The following is a 24,042-nucleotide window of genomic DNA, read 5'->3' as shown; positions in this document are numbered from 1 at the left end:
CACCACCCTGAGGTCACGACCTGAGCTGAAACCAAGAGTCGGATGCCTAGCCTACTTAGGCACCCCCAGATATACATATTTATATATTTATATATGTATTTATATATTATATATATTTATATATATATTTTTAAATTTATCAGTCAGAGAGAGACAGAGCGAGCACAAGCAGGGGAGCAAGAGGCAGAGGGAGAGGGAGAAGCAGGCTCCCCACTGAGCAGGGAACCTGATGCGGGGCTCGATCACAGGACCCTGGGATCATGACCTAAGCCAAAGGCAGATGCTTAACCAACTGATCCACCCAGGTGTCCCAGATTTATATTTATTTTAAATGTATTTACCATTCTTTGTATTGACTTTCCTCCTTCTTTTCTAGGGCACTGTCTTTAACCTTGAATCAGAGGAGGAGGAATACCCTGGCATCGTTGCAGAAGATAGCAATGACATTTATATCCTGCCCAGTGACAACTCTGGGCAAGTCAGTCCTCCAGAGTCTCCTACTGTGACCACTTCTTGGCAGTCAGAGAGCTTACCTGTTTCACTGTCAGCCAGCCAGAGTTGGCACACAGAAAGCCTCCCGGTGTCCCTGGGTCCTGAGTCCTGGCAGCAGATTGCAATGGATCCTGAAGAAGTCAAAAGCTTAGATAGCAATGGGGCTGGAGAGAAAAGTGAGAACAACTCTTCGAATTCTGACATTGTGCATGTGGAGAAAGAAGAAATTCCTGAAGGCGTGGAAGAGGCTGCCGTGGCTCCTGCCGTCTTGCCATCCAAGGAGCTGCGGGAGGCGCTGCCCGAAGCACCAGCTCCCTTGCTTCCGCATATCACTGCCACTTCCTTGCTGGAGATGAGGGAACCCGACACAGAAGGAATGACAGTGGAGAAAGTCAGTCCTGCTACGTCTTTGTTCGTGGAACTTGATGAGGAAGAGAACTTGATGAAGTCAAAAGCAGCAACAGTTGAATCTGTTGAACTGGAAGAGGAGGTGATCCCTGCACTGGAACCCACAGCAACATTGCTGAGTGAAGAGGAGATGCATGTGAGGAGAGAGGGTCTTCGAGAAGGCCCCTCCCCTGCTGGAGAAGACAAGGCCATGCCACTGTCGGAGGGCAAGTCTATACTGCTGTTCGGAGGGGCCGCCGCCATTGCCATCCTGGCAGTGGCAGTTGGGGTAGCACTGGCTCTGAGAAAGAAATAGCAGATTTTTCAGAAGAGAAAGAAGACAAAAAAGATGTAAGGTTTTAGCAGTACTGACTGAATTTGAACCGGCAACAGCTGATTTGGACATTTGTGGAACACTCTGGGATAATGGGGGCTCTGCTCAACAAGGCAGTAAATTGATCCACATAGTAGGGCTTCAGGTAGAGGGCATTCACGTTTGTCTGATTGTAAGTTTCCAGGGCCTTGACTCCTGCTGAATTTGGAATCTTCCGCGTCAAGCACTCCCCTTGGCATTACGAGCACCATGACTAAGTCTCTGCTGCAGGAGAGGCCGTCCTGTGCACTGTAGGGGGTTTAGCAGCAGCCCTGGCCTCTGCCCACTCAGTACGGTAGCACCCTTCTCCCAGGTGTGACATTGCCAGAAGTCCTGGGGCGGGTGGGAGCAGAATTGTTCCCGTGGAGAGCCACAGCTCTAGAGGGAAAGGGAAGAGCTGGCATAGAAATTCCCAGTCAGGAGGGCTTAGCCGTGTGCTCCTCAGCTACGATTTGTTCCTGCCCTTGGAAGTTCATCTTTCCTGCTGAACATGCTGTGTTTTGCAGCCATTCCTTTGTGGCTCTTCTTTTCTTCCCCCTTCTTAGTCCTGTCGTGTGAGGGTGCTCTCCCCTGTGTCTCGGCTGCCTCTCAGGTACTTCACTGCTCCTCTTCACCCCCAGGTTCTTTATAAGGCCACGGGAGAGTGCTTGCTCTGTGCCCAGTAAGTCCCTGATGCTTCCTACAGCCCCACCTTGCAAAGATGTTGCCTTTAGTCATCTTAGAAAAAAATAAATATAAAAGAGACCTAGGGTTCCCTGCCTGTGAACGCAAGGGCAAGTAACTGGCTAAAGAGCAATATTTGTCTCACTTACAAGCAGGAGGATGACTCAGATGGCCTACTGAGGTCTCTTCTGGCCCTTGTGGCCACCCTGCTGAGCTTACGATTATTTGCTGGCAGCATCTCTGTTGCTGGATGGTGGCTTTGTATAATCTGGGCTGTGTGTTTTCCCTTTATCTGGCCTCAGGCTTCTTACTGGTCAACCAGCTTCTCTGCAGTCTCTTGCCATGTGATAAGGATTTTCATACTTGGGCTTACAGATCAATTGAATCATAACTCTTATTAAATTTAAATACAGAAAGTCTCCCTAAATACCATTGAAATAAAAAGTAGGAAAAGAGAAGCTTGAATTTCTTGAGGCTACCCTTGCGATTCTAGCTTGCTTTCAGAGTTCAAGAATAAGACTTCTTCGCTGAACTCTTCACAGTCCAAATGCCAGAGTGTTAAACCAAAACGACTCTATCCAGTATGTGCTAGTTGAGAATCAGCATAACTTTCTTTCATCTGGCTGACCCCATCCTTAAAGGGGGCTGGGCCTGTGTCTTCCACGCAGGGGGACCAGTGTCACTGTGCAGGACACACATGCTTGATACAGGTCATCTCAGATTTACCCTAGTAAATGTAACAAATTACTTTTTAGATCCTGAAATTTGTAATAAAATTACTTTACTATCCTGATCACCAAAACTTGATGTTTTAAATGTGCTTTCTTTTTTAAATTTATTTTTTAAAATGAAATCTCCCTAAAGCAATACTATTTAAAAGTTGGTCGAGGAAAGGTCTGAAGTGTTTGTTCAGCTTTATCATGCAGTGTGTCTTTATGTTCTGAGTTTTAGTGTCTTAGGGAGTGATGTTTTTAAGGGTTTTGGTGCACTTTGATTAGGATAGCTAGAGGTTGGGGGGAATGGGATTAATGTAGTAAAGATTGTTTTCCTCCTTGGACTCTGACAGTTGGCTCTGACATCGGGTTACTCTGTATTCTAATTGCTACTTTTGTGTTTGCGTAGGGTAAGAGCAAACTGGTGAGTTCTCTTGATTTTTTTTTTCCTCTTTTATAATATTTCCCTTCCAGTGTTCACATTTTTAAACTCTGGATCCTCAAACCCATTGGCTAAGACGCATTTAAGTACTGATAGAAGCCAGGTTTATTTTGGAGCTCCTAGAAGGCGATCTGTGGCTTAGGATACTTGGGTCTGTGTTCTCCCGAAAAGGATCCTCGGAGGTGTGATAGGATGCTGCCTGGTGCCGGTTTATCTTCCCATCTGTTGAACATTAACCCACAGTGATCCGGCCCATTGTATCTTCCTGGGTAATGGTTGATATTCTTTTCCACTGGCTTTCGGGACAGTGAATCCTTGTTAGTTCCTGAGTAATAGGACATGTCAGTGTCCCATTCCTTCTTCACTTCCTTACCCTTTGCCTCTGGCAGTGGAAGGGAATACCCTAATAAGGACTGCTTCTCCACAGCAGCTCCTACTTTTTGGTATGAAAAAAAATTATTTCTCAACCTCCCAGCTCCCTCTTTTTTGGTGGGGCTGGTCGTAGGCCGTTTCTTCTCCCCCTCCTAACTTATATTGCATTTGAATCTAAGGTAAAAGGCAGATTCAGAATAAATCCAACTTGCTTATGGAGCTCAAATGTGGAATTAAAAATGTCACCATTTATCATTCCTCATTCTTTGAACTATTCAGGAAAGTTTGTTAAGTCCTCTAGAATTCTTCTTTACTTGCTTTATTGAATGTAATGATTTCTTAAAACTTGGCAAAAAGCCAGTGAAGATTTCTTGAGAAAAATACCAGAATTAAAGAATGCTATTTTATCCTCTCTGTGTGAAAATAATAATTCTGGACCCAAAGAAATCAGTATCTACAGTGTGCCTTAGGGGGACTCTTGTGGTCATCACTGTCCTCTAGAAAGCTTGCTAGAAACCGAAAAGCAAGTGTTGGCCATCTGGTTCACACACTGACCACACGAAGGCACCCTGGATACCTCCCCTCACCTGCGTTTCTGTACCATCTCTTCTATCAAATGCAGCTGCGCCCTGGGTTTGTCCTGGGGGATAAACAGTGAGCCCAGAGACGGGGTTTTTTGAACCACAGCTACCATTAATTTCTTGTGGAAATTAATGTCCGCAGCCTTTGTGCTAATTCTAATAATAATATAAAAGTAATGCCTGTTCCTTGCCTTTTTTCCCTAAAGGCATGACGTGGACAGGTGTCATACCCACAGAATTTTGAAATTATTTTAAGAGATGCTTTATAGAAATAAAAGGTATTCTAGGTAAGATTTTGTCCTTTCTTTTAATTTCTGAGGTCTTTTTATACAAATTTATCTTTCAAAGAACTTGAGGTGGTGATCATGTTTCATAGAGAGCCTGTCGACTTTATAGAAACAGTTTCTTTATAGAAACTTTATAGAAACATTTACTTTATAGAAATAGTTTCTGGCCTCTGAACCAACTTCCTCACAAGCATGACAGTAGTCCCCTTGTCTGCAGCTTCATTTCCTGTGGCTCAGTGACCTGTGGTCCGCCGCGGTCCAGAAGCAGATGGTCCTCTTTCTGATGGATCCTCAGGTCAGTAGTAGCCTAATGCGTTGCCGCAGCGCCTGCGTATTCCCCCTCCCGTCATCTCAGCGCACAGGCACCTTCGCGTCTTAGATCGTGACAAGGATGAGTATCAGTACAGTAAGATATTCTGAGAGGGAGAGCACATTCACATAACTCATTACAGTATATTACTATAATTGCTCCGTTTTATTGTTTTAATCTCTACTGTGCCTAATTTATAAATTAGACTTTACCACAGGGATGTACGTATAGGAAAAATCATATATAGGGCTCAGTACGATCCGCAGTTTCAGGCATTCACCGGCGAGGATAAGGGGGCACTACCCTATCTCATTTAAAGCCTCAGCAACACAGTACCGGAAGGTTTCTTCTCTGGAGGAATGAGATCTGCCATTAGTGATAACCTCCCCCTGTTACACCATTCATCACTTAGGAGGTTCAACTGTCAGACGGTTTGGGTTTAGGGTGCATATTTTTTCCATATTAGAGTATCCTTTTCCTTAAAAAGCGTGGGTCATTTTAACAAATGGTAGTTGAACATTCAGCTTGCCGGAGATTGTTCTGGAGCGCCCTCACATACCCTAGTCCATCTTCACAGTTGTAATTCCTATTCCTTATCCCCAGTTTACAGAGTGAGGAAACCTCAGCGTTTAATGACATTTCAAAGGGAGCACAGGAGAGGCAAAGGTGTGAAATTTTCTGACTCCAAGTCTAGTGCTTTTCTCAGTTTTTACCATTTTTGTGACCCTGCCAAACAGGATTGGAAGGCTCCCTACAAATGATGGTGCCATTCATACACTGCACTAGGGCGGCCACGCTGACCGGACTGAAGGGAGATCTTTCTTGATTGTACAGTGGTTCCATATGGTCTGGTCCTAAGTACTGAGCATGTTCGAAGGCTATGTCCAGAGTTATTCCCAACTTCTGATTATACCAGATGTTTTCCTCTTAGATGCCTTATGGGTAGAGAATTAGTAGTTACTGCTGGTACAGATTTTTTATTAGCTTTTTCAGTTACTCTGTCAGATAGTGTGTCTTTCTGCTTGTAAACGAGGGTAAAGCAGTCTGACACAGGAATCTTCAAATGATCTGAAGGCAGCACTTTGACACTCTCTCTCCCCTAGTCTGTTCCTTATTTTCCTTTTCCCCGCCTGTGCCATGAGTTGTGAAGTGGGGGATACCTCTAGGCGTTGCTTGGCCTCCCAACACCCAGGAGGTCACCAACTCCGAAGGGCTGGCCAGGCACCACCACAGGTCCATCTTGCTCAGAAGCCAACACTAGGTGACCTTCCAGTCAAAAGTCTTCTGTTCTATTCCACAGCACACTGGGGAATGTAAAATTAATAGTAGCCTTGGCTGTAGAACACCCATTTCTTAAAATTCAGCCACTATTTCTTAGTTACCTCATTTATATAGCTCCATAGAGTAGAAACTAGAAACGGTCATGTAACTAAAATATTAATACATCCTGTCTTCCCTTTATTTACACAAGACTATTTAGCCTCTGCCTGGCTTGCCATGTTCCTGCGAATTAAAACCAATAGGGTTCTCTACATGTTTATGTTTACAGTGCAATAGCTCTCGCCAGGCAGCTGCTCCAGTCGTAAGCTCAGGTTGGAAATGTTCTCAGGGATATTTGCAAGGCCTTGTAATAAGTTAAAAAGTACCAGCTGGCTTAAGGTGGTCCTTGCCCCCCTTCTCACCTTCTTAGGGGACATTTTATAGTAATCTTGCTCAGTGAGTGTTTTTTGCACCACTAGGAGAAATTGGTTAATCGGTGTATTATAATGAACAAAAGTTGACATTTTACTGTTTGCTCCAGGAGTAAAAGGAAGTTGAAGTACAATCTTCCCTATTACAGAGTCTGGAATAACTTGGTTCCTGATTTCTAGCAAGACAACCGTATTACATACATTGGTCCTTGGCCAGCACCAAAGGAAAAGATCGAATTTTTTTCCTACACCCGTGTTTTTCCTGCTATCTTACCTAGTCTTCCATTTCTCTTTTCCTTCACATTAAAAGTGCCTCTTCCTATCTCGTTCCTTGACTGAGTTAAATTTGTTATTGGTTCTAATGCTCTCATCTCCTCAAAATTACTGGAAATAAATGGTAATTTTGGTAATTAATATGAGCGTTTCACTTAAGTGCATGTATTTCCTTTTTCTGTGTGAAGTTCCATTAGCTCTCCTCACTAACAGCTCTGATCTGCTCAGTTTATTTATGTGGGTTATTCTAGCTCCTCCTTTCCCCTTCTGTTAATCTGCCTTTTGGCCAGTCTACTCTTCATCAGGGAAAGGGAACAAAATTCAAATCTATGAATTGTGCTTTCGGTTAGAAGCCGTGTGTTGGGGAGAACACATTGGAAGTTGAAATAAAGTGAGATGTGAAGACAACGGATGGACTCCTCTTCTATTCATATGGTAACCCTATGCCCTTGACTTCGGAGGAATCATTATTTCAGATAATATTGTCTTCATAAGTACACACTTGCTTTGCCCTCAGGTTCTGAAAACATGATCATAACATCCAAAGGACACTCCCCATTCAGATTCCCAGTCAGCAGTGAAACTGTTGGAAAGTAAAAGCAGGCTCTGGCGCTGTGACCCTCTAAGGCAGCCCCCAGCCCACAGTTCGTGCTGGATCCTGCGTGGTGAGAGCAGGAATGATGTGACCTTCTGAACAGACCACATAGTCCATCTGACTTTGCCAAGTAGCCCCTGGAGAAGAAAGCGGTTTCTCTTTAACCAAGGGATTTCCATCACTGAATTCAAATAATTTAACAGGATGAAACACATTCTCTGAATTAAAAATGTTGTTATATCCATGAGGATTATATTCCGTTCCAGGCTATGCCTGAGCCGTTGTGGCTGGGATGTGCCCAAGACTGGAACACTTGTTTCCGATACAGCAGACTCTTTATAATGCCAGCTTGGGGACAAGAGGTGATAATTTTGCTTTATCGCTGAGAAACTCTAACTTGGCCTGAAAAAAAGTACACCAAAACGTGTATATAAGCGGCATTAAAATAGTGGCCTACTGTTAAAATTTAAGCAAAACAATGGCAGGTGAAGGTGCTGTGAGAAGTTGTAAGTGTCATAAGAGTCTGGGATTGTTCGCTGTTTTAGAGCCCGTTTCTCCTCCACTAGACTATTTGTATTTAAATTGTTCCTTTTGGAAGAAAGTACCGCCCCCCCCCCCCCCGCCCGCCGTGAGAATCTAATTGAACACTCTGGTACACGTGTGGATGAGTATGTATGTATGTGTGTGTGATTCGATTTGTTTCCACTGTACTATGAATCCTTCAAAAAAAAAAAAAAGTTCACCCCAAAATATTCTTAACAGCTTTACTGGAAGATTTATTTCCAAACGGTGGCCTTCATACTGCACAGCTTTTAGTATTTGTAACATACTGCAGATAATCAGGTTGCAACCCAGCCCTAGTGCGGTATGTATTTAATGCTGAACAATGTCATTTTCTTTTTTTAAAAGATTTTATTTATTTGAGAGAGAGCAGAGGGAGAGTGAGAGTGAGAAGCAGACACCCCCCGCCCTGCTGAGCAGGGAGCCCAATGCGGGACTTGATCCCAGGACCTGAGATCATGACCTGAGCTGAAGGCGGACGCTTAACCCACTGAGGCACCCAGGTGCCCCTCATTTTTCCTTTCTGATTAAACTCTCAAGGAACAGAAAAGTGTTTTTGGTAACAAGACACTATTTCTTAGCACCTAATTACTCCTGTTTGTATGCTTCCCCAAAGTGTCACATTCATAGTAACAGCAGTGTTACTGGTAAGTGGAACAGTAATGTGTGTGATATGAACCCAGCATCCACCATCATACTTTTAAAGAGAATCCTAGGAAATGCTGATTGCTGGAAACAACAGACCAGTGTTGCACTGTTTCTAAATGTAAGCTCTCCTGGTTTATTTTGGCACTTCCCAAGTGACTTATTTTGGTATTACTTGCATTCTGACTGTGTCCCTAAGAAAGGGAACCACCTCAACTGTTGAATTTTTAAAAATCTAACTGGTCTTTCATCTTTTATATGCTTAGAAGCCTGTTTTCTTTGATGTAGCTTCTAGGGCAAGATCAGCTGAGGCATACGGGAGAAATGAATACGTAAGATTATTAAGCTATTTCCCCACAGGACGTATGCAGTAGCCTCTGGTACTCCGTCAGTCTAACATTTTTATCAAAGCTTTGACTTCTTGGAAAGAGGAAAAATGCACTGAGTTACCTGACTTTGGAAACTGGTTGTCTTGGGCCCTTAAATCACCTCCACACCTTTTAATGGGTCCTTCCTGAGTCAATAAAAGGAAATCAAGTTAAAAAAAAAAATCCCATGTTTTGAGGACTAATTTTCCCATTGCTTACTGAGTAGAGAACTTTAGTCCTCTTGTACTGTTTGGTTTTTAAATGGGAAGACTGTTACTTCTTAGTATTATGATGTTCCCTATTTTGAGAGGAATTTTTCATTTGTGAGGGTATGTGCATCCGTCTCTGGTCCTTGCTCTCCTCAAACACAATCTTGCCTGCTGTTAAGACCATGCCCCAAGGTTGCACTTTAATATTTTAAACAGTAAAGCTGAGGTTTTTAAAACAAAAAAAAACCATTGTTTTTTTTTTTTCCTTCTGCCTTACAATCTGTTCTTAAATTTAATTTTCAAGTGAAGACCAGTACAACTGAAATAAGAAAGGCACAATGTGCAGTGGCCTTAGAGGATGGAATGAAACTCACTCAAATATGTGCAGGTTGGCATTTTCATTCAAGTATGTTAATGTAAAGATTCTAAATGGATCACCCGCTTAAAACATAATCTTTAAAATAGAAATAAATAGCTATTATCTCATGCCTATCTTTTCTAAGCACTGTGTTTCTATGGCCACGGCTCCATCTCCGCGCAGGCAGCTGTACTGTCGTCACCACGTCAAGTTTTAACCAGCCGTGCTTTGCCAGAGGGGTCCGCTCAGTCCATCTCCTACAGCAAGAAAGGAAAAATAGCCAGAATTAACCAGTCTACTTCACAAACCAGGATTCAGTTCGCAAGGACTCTGGTGCCACAACAGAAGTGAAGCTGGGGTTTGTGCAAAAACACATTCTCTGGAGTCCTGCTGTCCTTACATCCCTGCGTCCTCCTCCTTGCTACATGGGAGCAACTGCAAAAACACAGGTGCTCCAGGTGCTGCAATCTGGATCTTTTTTTTTTTTTTAAGATTTTATTTATTTATTTGACAGAGAGACAGCCAGCGAGAGAGGGAACACAAGCAGGGGGAGTGGGAGAGGAAGAAGCAGGCTCCCAGCGGAGGAGCCCAATGTGGGACTCGATCCCATAACGCCGGGATCACACCCCGAGCCAAAGGCAGACGCTTAACAACTGCGCCACCCAGGCGCCCCATGCAATCTGGATCTTCACATCGATTGAGTCACTTATGGTGCCAAGAAGCACCTTAGTGGGTCGGAGGAATGAAGATTCTATTTCATTCCCTCAGTATTTTTTTTTAAAGATTTTATTTATCTGAGACAGAGAGAACGAGTTGGGGGAGGGGCAGAGGGAGAAGCAGACTCCCCACGGAGCAGAGAGCCTGACACGGGGCTTGATCGTAGGACCCCAAGATCATGACCTGAGCCGAAGGCAGACACTTAACTGACCGAGCCCCCCGGATGTCCCTCACCCATTCAATATTTGGTAAGCTGTTGATACAGATTGCTAATGACATCTTGCCCACTTATTCCCCTTTAAATGGTTGTTGGTGAAAGCTGTCCAGGAACTTTCTCAGGCTTATTTTCTTCCAGCAATTCAGCTTGGTTTAATACACTTGATTCAAGATATATATTCAGTCTCCTGTTTTAAAATGCTGCATAGGGGTGCCTGGGTGGCTCAGCCTGTTAAGTGTCCAACTCTTGATTTCAGCTCAGGTCATAATCTCAGGGTTGTGAGATTGAGCCCTGCATCAGGCTCCACACTGGGCATGGAGCCTGCTTAAGATTCTCCTCCCCCTAGGGGTGCCTGGGTGGCTCAGTCATTAAGCATCTGCCTTCGGCTCGGGTCGTGATCCCGGCGTTCTGGGATCGAGCCCCACATCAGGCTCCTCCGCTATGAGCCTGCTTCTTCCCCTCCCACTCCCCCTGCTTGTGTTCCCTCTCTCGCTGGCTGTCTCTCTCTCCGTCAAATAAATAAATAAAATATTTAAAAAAAAAAAGATTCTCCCTCTCCCTCCGCCCCTCCACCCAACTTCCGTGTGTGTGAGAGCACGCGTGCTTGCACAAGCTCTCAAAAAAAGTAAAAAAAAAATGCTGGCATAAATGAACATGTCAGACAGAGAAAAAAGGTGTTGAGACTTATCAATAAATATTAACAGGGTTAGATGCCTGGGTGATGCCTCTGTCACATAAAATCCCAAACATTCACTAATATTTTCAAATTTATAGATAAGATACATCTACTTAACTTCTAGTTAAAGTGAAGCAACAGACTTTAAGGACTGTCTGGCCCTTCTTGGGCAGCAGCATGAAGAACTGTTATTTTAATGTCTTGGACAGGTTTTATGGGGAAGATTTTATAGTTTTCCCCCCTTTTGACTATTTTGGCCTCTTTCCCCAACATCCTTTTTTGGTATGTTTTTAAATGTAAATTATGGGGCGCCTGGTGGTTCAGTCAGTTAAGCGTCTGCCTTCGGCTCAGGTCATGATCCCAGGGTCTTGGGATCCAGCCCTGCATCAGGCTCCCTGCTCAGTGAGAAGCCTGCTTCTCCCTCTGCCCCTCCCTCCCAACCTGTGCTCTCTCTCTCCCAAATAAATAAAATCTTTAAAAAAAATGTAAATTATAATTAATGTTTGTGATGGGCAAGGGTGAGAGCAGATGAAAGCAGCTCGGCTGGGTTTAGTCCTGCCACTTTCTTTCATGCTCCACACACCTACCCACACCTTCCTACTCCGGTTCTGCAACAGTATAGCATGAAGTAGGCTCTGGTGGTAGAGGGTGCTGATGGAGCCCAAAGGGCATGCGGTGCTCGTCACCGCCTTCTACAACACAGCTTCCTCACAGAAGAAAAACCAAGCCTTTCTACCTGAGCAAGAAGGGCCTTCGTGGTTCGGCCACCAGAAGCATGGGGAGAAAGGAAGAAAGAAGCCCTGCAGCAGGCAGTTCTGCCGGGTTTCCAGACCTGAGAGGGGCCAGGCAGAGACCCAGAGGACTTAGTGAGCACCAAGGAGCTGACATCAGCGGTTCTTACATTTCTGACTAAGTTCCTCACGTAGGTGAACAAATTCTGGTTAATAAAGTTCACTGTTGTGCGAAAGACATCACGGAGCAAGGATGGTGTGTGATCAGCCACCTTTTTGGCCAAGAGCATGGCCAATATCAGCATGGTCTTCTCCTCCTCCATGTCCATAGGGTAAGTCTGCATGACCTGCTCCAGCGCAGCGGCGAGGGACTTCCTTCTGTCCTGCATGGGTGAAAACAGGGTCACACGGAACCCAGTTAGCGAATATTCTGCCCTCCGAGAGGAAAACAGTCCTCCAGTGTTACGTAGAAAGAAGCATGCTTTCATTTCACAGGGAGGAACTTATTAAACAGCTGAAGAGGTTGGAGGAGAGAATGAGAAATGATTTAATTTTGGGAGACAATGGAGAGGGGAGACTGAGCTCACTCCCTACAGCTAGACACTCATTCACCAAGTACACTTTTATTGAGCACGTGTGTTCACTTTCGATAATGCAGCCAAAGAACCTCAGTCCTTCCTGCCTCTAAAGCACTTAAAGTCAAGAATCAGTTAATACCCAAGATGTCTCAGACCTATCTCAGGGGTGCAGACCTAGCTCCAGGGAAGGCGATGAAGGGGCCTAAATGTGACATTCTCGCCTAGCCTACGTGGGAGAGGTGCCCACAGACTATTAGATCTGAAAGGACCTTCAAGCTCATCAACTCCGATGCAAAGTTCGGTTAACACTGTGGGAGAGGTCCTGAGGCAGAACATCACCACGTCTATGACAGCTGCCGGAGAGCTCCAGACAGGGAGAGACGCGTGGAGTGGAGACAGACCTGCTCTCAGGTAGGGCGGACCTGGCCGACTCAAGCGTGGGGGATGAGTACATTTCTATGTAGTGAGGAGCGCCTGCATTTTCGGCTGGTGGTCAAAGGGTGGAACCCTTCTCTCCCCTGAACTCCTGTAGACATAGACTTGACAGCCTGGGGGCGGTTCCCTCTCCCACTACATTTCTTCAGGAGGGATAGAGTACCTTGTGGTGCCCGGCAAGGGTTAGAAGCTCTGTCAGTATCTGTGTATTGATTATAACCACGAAGTTAAGAGTAGCAGGCTAAATAAAATGTCATTTTTCTTGTGACTAGACATTCTCTACTTATATTTTTATTCAACTCTCTGAAACTGAAGAAAGAATAAGTTATTTATGGAAGAGTCATATACATTTTTATTAATCTGTTTAGAGGCTTTTGTATCCAAAATCTCAACTCTGACTTAAGGTTCAAGTTTCTTAAATGTCAAGTAAGTTAATTCTTCTGAAAGACAACTAACCATGCTATGATTCTATTTCCAATTCTTTTGTAGGCAGTCGTGAATCCAGTCACCTCACTGGACACTGGTCTGTCTGAGAGGAGATAGAGGACAGACCTCATGGTTTAATTAACAACTGAAAACTAAAAGACAACCTACCGAATGGGAAAAGGTATTTGCAAATGAGATATGCAATAAAGGATTAGTATATAAAGAACTTATACAACCCTAAAAAACAATCCAACTAAAAAATGGGCAGAAGACGTGAACAGACATTTCTCCAAAGAAGACATACAGATGAAAAGATGCTCATCATCACTCATCATCAGGGAAATACAAATCAAAACCACAATGAGATGTCACCTCACACCTGTCAGAATGGCTAAAATCAGCAACACAGGGAACAACAGATGTTGGTGAGGATGTGGAGAAAAAGGAACCTTTGTGCACTGTTGGTGGGAATGCAAACTGGTGCAGCCACTCTAGAAAACAGTATGGAGGTTCCTCAAAAAATTAAAAATAGAACTACCCTGTGACCCAGTAATTACACTGCTGGATATTTACCCAAAGAACGCAAAAACACTAACTGAAGGGATACATGCGCCGTCATGTTTGGTTTGGTTCGGCACCCTTATGTTTATGGCAGCATTACCTACAGTAGCCAAACTACGGAGCAGCCCAAGCGTCCATCAGCTGATGAATGGATATAGAAGATTAGGTATAAATACAATGGAATATTACCCATAAAAAAGAATGAATTCTTGTCATTTGCAACAACACGGATGGAGCTACAGAGTAGAGTGTTATGCTAAGTGAAATTACGTCAGTCAGAGAAAGATAAATACCATATGATTTTGCTCATATGTGGAATTTAAGAAGCAAAACAAACAAACAAAGGGGAAAAAAGAGACAAACCAAAAAACAGACTTTTAACTACAGAGAAGAAACAGATGGTTACAAGAGGGGAGGTGGGTGGGGAGGTGGGTGAAATAGGTGAAGGACATTAAGACCACACTTACCTTGATGTGCACTGGGTAATACAGAGAACTACTGAATCACTATACTGTACACCTGACACTAATATAAGACTATGTTAACCACACTGGAATTAAAATTTAAGAAGGCCTGACCACTGAAAAAAGTTCTCACACTTCCTCACTAACCCAGAAAAGGCAGTGGTGGATTTTCTCACTTACTTCTTCCGACAGGTTCACATTCATAAACTGCATTGCCAGGTTATTCATGAGTCCTGGGTGGATGCTGTGATCCATATCGTCCCCTATTTGGGCGAGCTGCCTGGCGATATCCTGGATGATTTCTTCTTGACCCTGAGAATCTAAATGTGGAGGCAGGGGCACAGAGACACAGCTGATTCAGACAATGGCCCTGTCTGACCCCTCCCACTCCACCGCATACCAGAAAAAAATGGGATTCTGCTATGGAAGAGAGCTGGCCCATTTCCACAGCTCACCACAGTGGGCTTGCTGAACACACGCTCTATTCCAGTGTGAGACCCGGAACGTGCAGTTCAGAGCAGCAGGGGTGCAGTGCCAGGCCAGGAAAGGGACTAAGTGAGCAGAAGACTGAGAAGCAGGCCTCCCCCCGCACACAGAGTCAATATTTGTCTGTGGAAAGGACAGTGATGCCAGGGCATCCGTGACCAAGGGCAGCTGTGGCCTGAATCTGATGGCAACCTTCCTGGCTGCCAGTTCTCTACCCCCTCAGGTAACAGGTGTCGGCCTCAGAAATTGTTAGGGCAGAGGCTCTGCCACCAGCCTAAGTTAGAGCCGCACGCCCGGCAGAGAGCATGGCTCCTTCTCTCTGTCTGAGATCAACACCCCCGCTTGCCCTGCCACCTGCCCTCTCTTTTCCTCCCTCAGCACTCACTACTACACCCTGTATCTGTCTGTGTTCTTTGTCTGACTCCCTTGCCAGAAGGTAAGCTTCTTACGAGCTCTGATTTTTAAATGTTTTGTTTACTGTCAAATACGCAGCACTGAAAACAGCACACGGGAGGGGCTCAGTAAACAACCGCACATATTAATGAATGAGTCAGTGAGCGGATCCTGTTGTGCCTCGCTCCCAGTAAGTACTCCAGAGATGCCAGCTATTGTTGTTTCTCCCATTAAATCTTATATTTCTTCTGTGTTTGCACCGCCCTCTGGATTCTTATTGACCCAGGACAGAAATCTCAGTCTCCGCAATGCTTGCAGCCATCCTCAAGCAGCTGTCACATCCTATCTCAGAGGGCAGACACACCTGTCTGTCCTACCGTCCCCGCGCCGCCACCCGGGTGTGGGTTCTCCGTCAGCTCTCATCTGGATCATGACGGTGAGCTCCAGCCCCCTCTCACTGCCCTCCAGGCCCTTCCCCACTCTCCACAATATGCTGTGGCAAGCGACGCGTTGAGGTGCAAGAGACAGAGAGGCTCTGAGAGGGCTGGGGTGTGCTGTGACCCCGGAGAGAGGCTCTGAGAGGGCTGGGGTGTGCTGTGACCCCGGAGAGAGCGCCTCCTTAAATTCTGTGCCCTCAGCGTTTCACCTGCCCCACTGTGGTCTTGAGCATGACCCATGGAGTATGGATAGGATGTCACTTCTCTACTCCTTCACGGGCTCACACCTGCTGAAGTGCTCAGCTGCAACCAAGCCTCAAACACCTTGGACCTTAACTTGCACTATCCCCTCCAAACACGCTAGCCAAACCCAACTATTCACAGTACCTTTAACAGGCCCCAGTCTTTCCACCTGCAAGTGTTTGCTTACGCTGTTGCCATGCCCTCTTCCCAGTTTCCAAAGAGCCAAAATGTACCTCTTCTTCCACAGGCCCTCTCAACTGCAGTCATAGCCGTGAGGTCTTTCCTGACTCAGAGTACCCACCCTCTCCATAGCTCCCGCTGTACTTACTGCCTGACTGGTTTCTCTAAGCTTTTCCACTTTGTTCCAGCAAACTTCAGGAGTCCTGGCAAATTCAATCAGCATCCAACTGAACAAATGAACTCACCAATGAGACTGGTCAACAGAGCCTCTATTCTGCCTTTTGCTTCCAAATCTTGTTAGGTACTTAATCTACAGGTCAGTTGTTTTTTTTTTTTTAAGATTTTATTTATTTATTTGACAGAGAGACAGCCAGCGAGAGAGGGAACACAAGCAGGGGGAGTGGGAGAGGAAGAAGCAGGCTCCCAGCAGAGGAGCCTGATATGGGGCTCGATCCCAGAACGCTGGGATCACGCCCTGAGCCGAAGGCAGACACTTAACGACTGAGTCACCCAGGCGCCCCATACAGGTCAGTTTTCTACCAGAGGTGAGGTTAAGTGTACAGCCCCATAATCGCTTTTGCAAATGCTATTTGAGTCAAGCCAGGCTTTGCAGTCTAAGGGCAAAGAACGGTGTAGAAGAGCAAAGACAGCTCAGGGGGAGGCCTCTGGATGCAGTTACCCCTGCAGCAGCTTCCGACAGCCAAGCCATTCCTGGCCCCCATCCCCTCCCTAAGCCTTCCCAGAGGGGACCAGTTGCTCTTACTCAAGTTTAGGGCCACCCAGAAGATGCGGCGGCTGGATTCGAAAGCACAGAAAGTCACTGGCACACCCTGGCTTGTGGGGGAGCTCCTGCCATCCACCCAAATTAAGATAGAGCTGGAGGTCCAAAGGGGGGCTCAGCTGTTGGTCTCCCCCATGGCCACCGGAGGGCAGGGCAATCTCCTATGTCAGGAGATATCTGGGTGGCAAGAGGATTTGACTCCTCTCTGCTAGGTCGGGAGGCCTGGGTCCAGGTCTTCAGAGTCGCCTCAGGCTTTTAGGGCAGTGATTCTAACCAGGGCATATACGTCATAAACACCTGGGGGTCTTCCACCCTAGAACATGCTGCCTCAGACAGCTGGAGTCAGGTGCAAGGGCTGTGCATTTGAAAATGCTCCTCATGAATTCCAATGGGCCCAGAATCTAGGAGAGGCTGATGTTCAACATGCTTCCCAGCCCTGCTCCCTCAGCCTCCAGCTCAGGATGGCCTCCATCTGTGGAGGCTGCACCAAGGGCAAAGAGGAGAAAAAAGTGAAGTTGTAGCGGGTAGCACAGGGATGAGCATGAGGAGAGGTGAAGCATGGAAACCATGATATGCTGGGAGGACATATCATGGGAGCACAATGGGAAGACAACAGAGCCCAGCTCGAGAAGAGAGGACTGGCCCCAAATCCTGGCTCGACGGTGCCCCACTGCTCTGGATTTGGGGTTCATCATTTACCTGTCTCTGGGCCTGTTTCCTCATTTGGAAATTAGGTTCAGAATACTTCAATGCCCTAGGTGTGTTGTAGACAATCCCAGCACGATACACATTAAAGTGTATGATACTATACAGATTCAAAGAGTCATCATCAAGAGACTGAATGGACTGCAACTCATCAGAAACTCAGTCAGGCCTGCTCTACTGGGGCCATCAGGTACAGACCAAACCATCATATGACACAAACATCTATGAGGGACTGAAACTCCCTTCCAGCACTTAGATTCCCTAAACATTCCTGGAGACAGCAAAGCCCAGATCTGGGGCAGACAAGGCTGTGCCAGATGCCTACCTCTCTCCCCACTTTCCAGGAAGTAGCTGCACCGGTTGCCGTCTGTCTGCAGCCCGTCGTCGTAGTCCTCCGGCAGGTAAGCTGGCATGGACACTTCACGGCCCAGCACCTCCAACTCTTTGTGGAAATTAGAGTTGGAGCAGTTTTGGAGGAAGCCAAACACCAGCAGGTTTGTGATGTGTTCATCCTGGAGGCCTGGACCATTGCTGACCTAAGATGAAAAGGGAGTTAGGGAGACATGTGGGAACCCGGTCCAGGGCCACAGGCCCTGCCTGCAACTGAGCCTCGCGGAAAGGCTCTGGCCTGAAACATCTTACTGGCCTAAAATGTCTGAATGACCCTGTGGGTACAAGAGGACCCAGTGGGCAGAGACCAAGTCTGCAGTGCCTGTTTTAAGCAGTGCCCCCTGTAGGTGCCAAAGAAAAAGCTCCAGTTCCGCAGAAAGTGGTTCATCTACCATCTGCATGACATCCTGAAAACACTGAGCTGGCTGAGCTGGCTGTCAGAGAAGGAAGTTCCAAAGGCTGTTTTAGGGAAGTCAGCAAATATCATCATTTAGATGCCATCCCTACACCTACATGCTTTTGCTAACTCCCATGTATCTTTTAGCAACTTCAGCCCACCCTACCAGCTAAGCGTCCAGCGGTAAGAAGCTCTTTTTCATAACCTCCCTTGTGGGCTAAGATGGTACTGTGCGACCAGATAATTTCCCATAAACCCTGGGCAGTATCAACCACACACAATGCCTCCCTTTGGGCAGGCTCGGTTTGCTCCAGGAGGGTATGCCCCTGAAACACAACCCAGACGGATGAGGACGGTTCCCGCTCTAACACGAGGGGCTGGCAAGCTCTGCCTGCCAACTCTCCATGCGCCAAGCACCACTTGCCGCAGGAGCTCAGCTGAGCATCTGGGAGCCAGCAAGGACGTTTCTGGGGTATTGACTGCACCTGCGACAGTGTTCTTGGCAAACAAAGGTGAGTGCCTGTACGACCGGCAGCCGGCTGCGCTCAGAGCAAAGACCTAGGATGAAAGAGGGAATCATCCAGGAGGCTAGGGATACTAAGATCTCCCAGGTAAATGTAAAACGCACATACTTGGCTGTAAGAGAAGCTCAGAAGAAGATGAAGGTGCTGGTAATATTTATTTCTGTCTTCTAAGTCCTGAATATTTTTCATTTAAAAAATTCAGAAAAGTTTTAGGACAATTTTTAGAGGGCAGATTGTTTTAAATAAATGAAATGCGTAAAACAAGGTGCTTATGTATTGTTATGCAGCCTTTCCTTCTCCAGAATTATTTCTTAAAGGAGGGAAAACATCATGTAAAGCCTCACTATATCGAATCCTTACAGCTCCGGTGTGCTGAGGCCAGGTGGCACAAGACAGCTTAGAAACTCAAGCGCATCCTTCATTTCTACCTGGAGGAGATGTTCTGGCGAGGAGAGAAGAAAGGAGGGCCAGGGCGGGGCTGTGGGCTGAGTTACCACACACTCAAACGGACGGTACCAGCTGGTTAGGAAACAGTTGGACAGACGTCGTTAGATGCGCAGGTCAAGAACAGCCCAGACTAAACCACGTATAGAAAGTAGGCTCAGGGGCACCTGGGTGGCACGGCGGTTGGGTGTCTGCCTTCGGCTCAGGGCGTGATCCCAGCGTTGCGGGATCGAGCCCCACATCAGGCTCTTCCGCTGTGAGCCTGCTTCTTCCTCTCCCACTCCCCCTGCCTGTGTTCCCTCTCTCGCTGGCTGTCTCTCTCTCTGTCAAATAAATAAATAAAATCTTTAAAAAAAAAAAAAAAAAAAAAAAGAAAGTAGGCTCAGAGCTGACAGTATTTAATTCCAGGAACAAATAGAGTTTGTGACAAACCAAATATGAAACTGTGAGTTTTTTTTAAAAAAAAGATTTGAGAGAGAGAGAGAATGAGTGGGAGGGGCAGAGGGAGAGGGAGAGAGAATCTCAAGCAGACTCCCCGCCGAGCACGGGGCCCAACATGGGGCTGGATCTCACGACCTGAGCTGAGTTGGACGCTCTATTTACTGAGCTACCCAGGTGCCCCCCTGTGACTCTTTCTGATCTTCTAGTGATAAAAGTTGAAATGGATGTTTCATAAGATATAAGATTTGACAGCTATTTATCCTTTTAAATCACAGGAAAAAGTATGTTAAGAGAAATGATCAAAGGGCACCTGGGTGGCTCAGTCGGTTAAGCGTCTGCCTTCGGCTCAGCCCTGCATCAGGCTCCCTGCTCAGCGGGGAGTCTGCTTCTCCCTCTCCCTCTGCCTGCCCTACCCCCACTTGTGCTCTGTTTCTTTCTGTCAAATAATAATAAAAAAAAAAGAATGCTAAAATGTGGATAAACAGTACCATAACAGCAAAAACCAAAACAAAACAAACCCAAACCAAAAATCAAACACAAGACATGATGCTACATGCAATAAGTCAGACACACAACAGGACAGATACTGCCTGACTCCCCTTCTCTGAGGGATGGCTAGTAGTCAGAGTCATAGAGACGGAGAGTGGAGAGGGGGCTGCCAGAGATGGGGACAGGAGGATGGGAGTTAGTATTTAAAGGCGACAGAGTTTCAGTTAAACAGCTGAAAAGTTCTGGAGGTGGACGGTGGTGATGGTGTCACCACAACGTGAATGTGCTTAATGCTAGTGAATTGTGTTCTTAAAAAAAGGTTAAAATGGTAAATTTTATGCTATGTATTCTATCACAATTTTTTAAAAACTGGAAAAACCTCAAAGGAAAAAAGTCAGAAAAATCTACAACAGGATAAAAACTGTGATGGGGGCCAAACTCTGAAATGTAAGAGGAAATTTCTCCGTGTTTCACTGTGAAGCCCAGCTTCACGGGATCCTGAGCAACTTGTGTCTTTGTTTTCTCACCCTGAAGTTGAAAAAAGAGAAAAGCTAAGAGTAATTCTGTCCCCCTTCCTCCACTGGCAGGTTTCAGGAGAACAGACAAGGTGGACAAAAGCACTCGTGGCAGTTCAAGTGCCAGTGTGACATGCAACGCTGCTCTTAATGCAGACATCGCAACGACACAGGAAGGACGCCACGGTGGCAAGTTAAAGGACAAGAATGGGGACGCCCGGCTGGCTCTGTAGGTGGAGCACGCAGCTCTCGATCTTGGCATCCCGAGTTCGAGCCCCACTTGGGCGCTGGGTTTACTTAAAAGAAAGAAAGAAATAGGGACGCCAGGGTGGCTTGGTCGGTTAAGTGTCTGGCTCTTGATCTCAGCGCAGGTCTTCATCTCAGGGCCGTGAGTTCAAGCCCTGTGGAGACTACTTAAAAAAAATTAAATAAACAAATAAGATAAACCACAGTACAGCAGTAGACCTGCCCTACAAGAAAAACTAAGGGAAATCTTAATACATACATACATACACTTATAAGACAAGAATGGGCAGGTTTAAATGGCACCGAATGGAAGGGAATTTTGGATACTGAGAATAGACCTTTATCAGGACAGAGGCACTGCTGAAATCTGTTGGCCAGGCAGCTACCATCTCTGCTGAGCCTACCGTGTCTCTGGCCCTCCGGCTACCAAGCTGAAACACCGCGGTGTTTCCACCCTTTAGGAGGCTATTCAACCACACCTTGAGAACCTGACAGGTGTCAGGTGTTGCTGTGCTTAGGGATTTAGAAACGGGGGGCCACCGAGTTCACTAACCAGCAAATCCTTAGATTTTCTGCAGATACCTCCCGCAATGGCTGGTGAGCACAAAAGGCTGATGTGCAGTGTGGACACAGAGGAGCCCCTGGGGCTGGGGCCCTACAGAAGTTGGCAAGGAAGGGAAGCAGAAAGACTATACAGTAAGTACATGAATAAAAGAGCTTTTGACTGGAGATGCCAAGATTTTCTCTTCCAGCTAGTTAAATGATGAGTACAGACAAGGCAATCTAGGTATCAGCCTGCTGAAGCCAGGGGATGGCCTACATGACCTCAGGGTGATTGCTTCCAAGAATGCTGAGAAATCATTTTACTTAGAGCTTCTAAGTGGTCCTGAATCAGAAAGCTGCCTTGCCCTTTCCAGTGAGTGGTCAGGCATAAGGGAGAGGGAAGAGGACGAGGGGCCAAGACAGATCTTTGCTGTCTTGTCTTCACTGCACTCCAGTGACTTGTGAACGTGAGGCTCCTCTCTGCAGCACTGTCAAAGACGCCGTCAGCAGGGTCCGCACTGACAGCACACACGTGAAGAACAAACTGGCTACAGTCGTGTTCGCCCCCCTCCCAAAGCATTCCTCCAGGAGAAGCCCAAGGGCTGACCTTACAATCCATGGCACAGGTGGCCTGGCAGGGCTCCGACTTGCTTCCGGCTCTGTCGGTGTCCCAAGTCAGCAGCCTGGAAGAGGACACACATACACACAGGGTAGGCAGCTGTTCCCTGCAGGGACACCCCCTCTGGGACCCTCAGGAAAGAACTAAGGGAGCCATCCTGGGACCTGGCTCTAAGGCGCTCTCCAGCCACAGCAGCCAAGCTCACACCTTGCCCATCCCAACCACACTCACCCAGGCTGCTCCTTTCTCAGCATGGAGCCTGGGCAGCAGCCTCTGGAGCTTTCCTTATCATAGAGACTTGCCAAGGCACTGAGAGGTCCCCAGGGTCAGTCCTCCAACCTCAGAGTTCAGCTCTCCCACCCAGAGCCCACTGATCACAAGAGCTCATTGATCAGGCAAATAGGGCAGTCTAGTTCATGAATTCTTTTTAAGCAAATACTTATATTAGCGCCTTTCCTACAAGAATAAAGTTAGCCGGGGCACCTGGGTGGCACACTTGGTTAAGCGTCTGACTCTTGGTTTCAGCTCAGGTTGTGTTCTCAGGGTCATGAGACGGAGCCCCAAGTTGGCTCTGGCTCAGTGCCAAGTCTGCTTGGGTTTCCCTCTGCCCCTCCCTCCACTCCACCGTGCAAGCTCTCAAATAAATAAATAAATAAAATCTTGGGAAAAAAGAGAAGACAGTTAGCTGATGAAGTATACCTAGAAGTTTTCAAGGACTCTCTTGTTATTTCTACGACCGCTAATACGACTACTGCACAGGCCTTCCCTCGGCACACGACCATTCTCAGAACATTCACATTCTCTCTTTCATCCACACAACTATGCTGAGAAGTCGGTAGTGCACCGTGTTGATCCCGACGTAAGTGGATGAGAGAATAAAGTCTGGGGAGTAAGAGACAGCCAGGCAGACCGGTTCTCCCCACAGGCCACATGGTTTCAATGGCATTCATATAGAAAGAGCTCTTGTAAAACATATATAAAGAAAAAGAAGCTTTGAAAATAAAATAGTTTCTTAGCATTCGGTGGCCAAGAGAGAAAGAAGGAAAGAGAATGTGTATTTGACAATTACACAAAAGATTAGAGCTCCTCTTCGGCACCTATTTCAAAGTAAGTAACCCATCATAAACAGCTGACCAGACAAAAGGCTACTGGGGATTGAGTTCAAAAGATTGCGCTCGTGAAGTGGAATATACACAACACGAAGAGGATGAGAGGTCCTGCAGAACAGTCTCAACAATACAATAATGCATTTGCTTGTGCATGTGCGTGCTTACACACAATGTCAGCTAGAACCAAATGAAATGGTCATTTTATAGGGTAAAAAACAATGAAATCTGGCAATTTTATCTTGGTTCTTCAATGTAGAGGAGATAAAAAACAAGAATAGACGACCAACTCCTCTGTAGGAAGGGCGAGGCTCCCACATGCAAGTGAAAAGGAGGCCAAGACCAGCACTGGTGGAAGACATGCTTTCTGACGCCAGGGAGCCATGCACATTTGTGGGACACAATTATTCTCAGATCTGCCCATCTCCCAGTCTCAGGTGCTCCTGTTGGCCTTTGGGGGTCATGCAAAGCTAGAGGCTACACCCCAACCCTCACACTGGGTATCTGGAAGAGCCCACCCCTACGGCTGGGTATGGCTGGGGGAGGCGGTGGTCAAGAGCAAAGGACTCACGTGTATTTGGACAGGGAACCCACAAGGACGTTGCATTATGGGCCATCTACAGGCCCTCCATAGGGCAAGAGGCAAGAGCTGGAGCCATTAACCAGATCAGGACAAAGAATGAAAGAGAACACGTCCCTCAGGAAAAAGGCCACAGAAGCCAAACCATGTCCACAAGTCACTGCCAATGTAAAGGTGCAGTGAATGAACACTGGCCTTCACCTCCTTCTCTCAAGAAATAATTCACCTATGGGGCTCCTGGGTGGCTCGGTTGGTTAAGTGTCCAACTCGCAGCTTCCGCTCACGTCATGGCCTCAGGGTGGTGAGATGGAGCCCCTGCCGCCAGCTCCGTGCTCAGCAGGGAGTTGGCTTGAAGATTCTCTCCCTCTGCCCCTCCCCCCACTATGCCCACGCCTGCC

The 24,042-nt window shown here is 46.5% G+C and overlaps 2 protein-coding genes across 5 annotated transcripts in view; one reads left to right on the top strand and one right to left on the bottom strand.

The window, feature by feature from the left end:
- The window catches only part of BCL2L13 (BCL2 like 13), an 89,090-nt gene extending 82,098 nt beyond the window's left edge, over positions 1-6,992 (top strand). For 2 of the 3 annotated variants that reach the window (XM_026502775.4, XM_026502778.4), the window contains one exon: positions 377-2,717. In XM_026502775.4, coding sequence (XP_026358560.3) covers positions 377-1,195 — 819 coding nt within the window. In that variant the 3' untranslated portion in view covers positions 1,196-2,717. Of the gene's footprint in view, positions 1-376 lie in introns of all 3 variants that reach the window. The other variant, XM_026502774.4, reaches the window with a different exon arrangement.
- A 939-nt stretch (positions 6,993-7,931) lies between these two features.
- BID (BH3 interacting domain death agonist) overlaps positions 7,932-24,042 on the bottom strand; it is a 45,547-nt gene continuing 29,436 nt past the window's right edge. For both annotated transcript variants that reach the window (XM_026502781.4, XM_057318790.1), the window contains exons 2-6: positions 21,947-22,022; positions 17,676-17,886; positions 14,306-14,445; positions 11,832-12,044; positions 7,932-9,577 (exon numbers count right to left, since the gene is read on the bottom strand). In XM_026502781.4, the coding sequence (XP_026358566.1) occupies positions 9,566-9,577; positions 11,832-12,044; positions 14,306-14,445; positions 17,676-17,886; positions 21,947-21,958 (588 nt within the window). In that variant the 5' untranslated portion in view covers positions 21,959-22,022 and the 3' untranslated portion in view covers positions 7,932-9,565. The remainder of the gene's footprint in view (positions 9,578-11,831; positions 12,045-14,305; positions 14,446-17,675; positions 17,887-21,946; positions 22,023-24,042) is intronic.

The sequence above is a fragment of the Ursus arctos genome, unplaced genomic scaffold, assembly GCF_023065955.2.
Source record: "Ursus arctos isolate Adak ecotype North America unplaced genomic scaffold, UrsArc2.0 scaffold_26, whole genome shotgun sequence".
Taxonomy (NCBI): domain Eukaryota; kingdom Metazoa; phylum Chordata; class Mammalia; order Carnivora; family Ursidae; genus Ursus; species Ursus arctos.
Note: the sequence above shows the minus strand (reverse complement) of the source record. Positions and strands in the feature narration are given on the sequence as shown.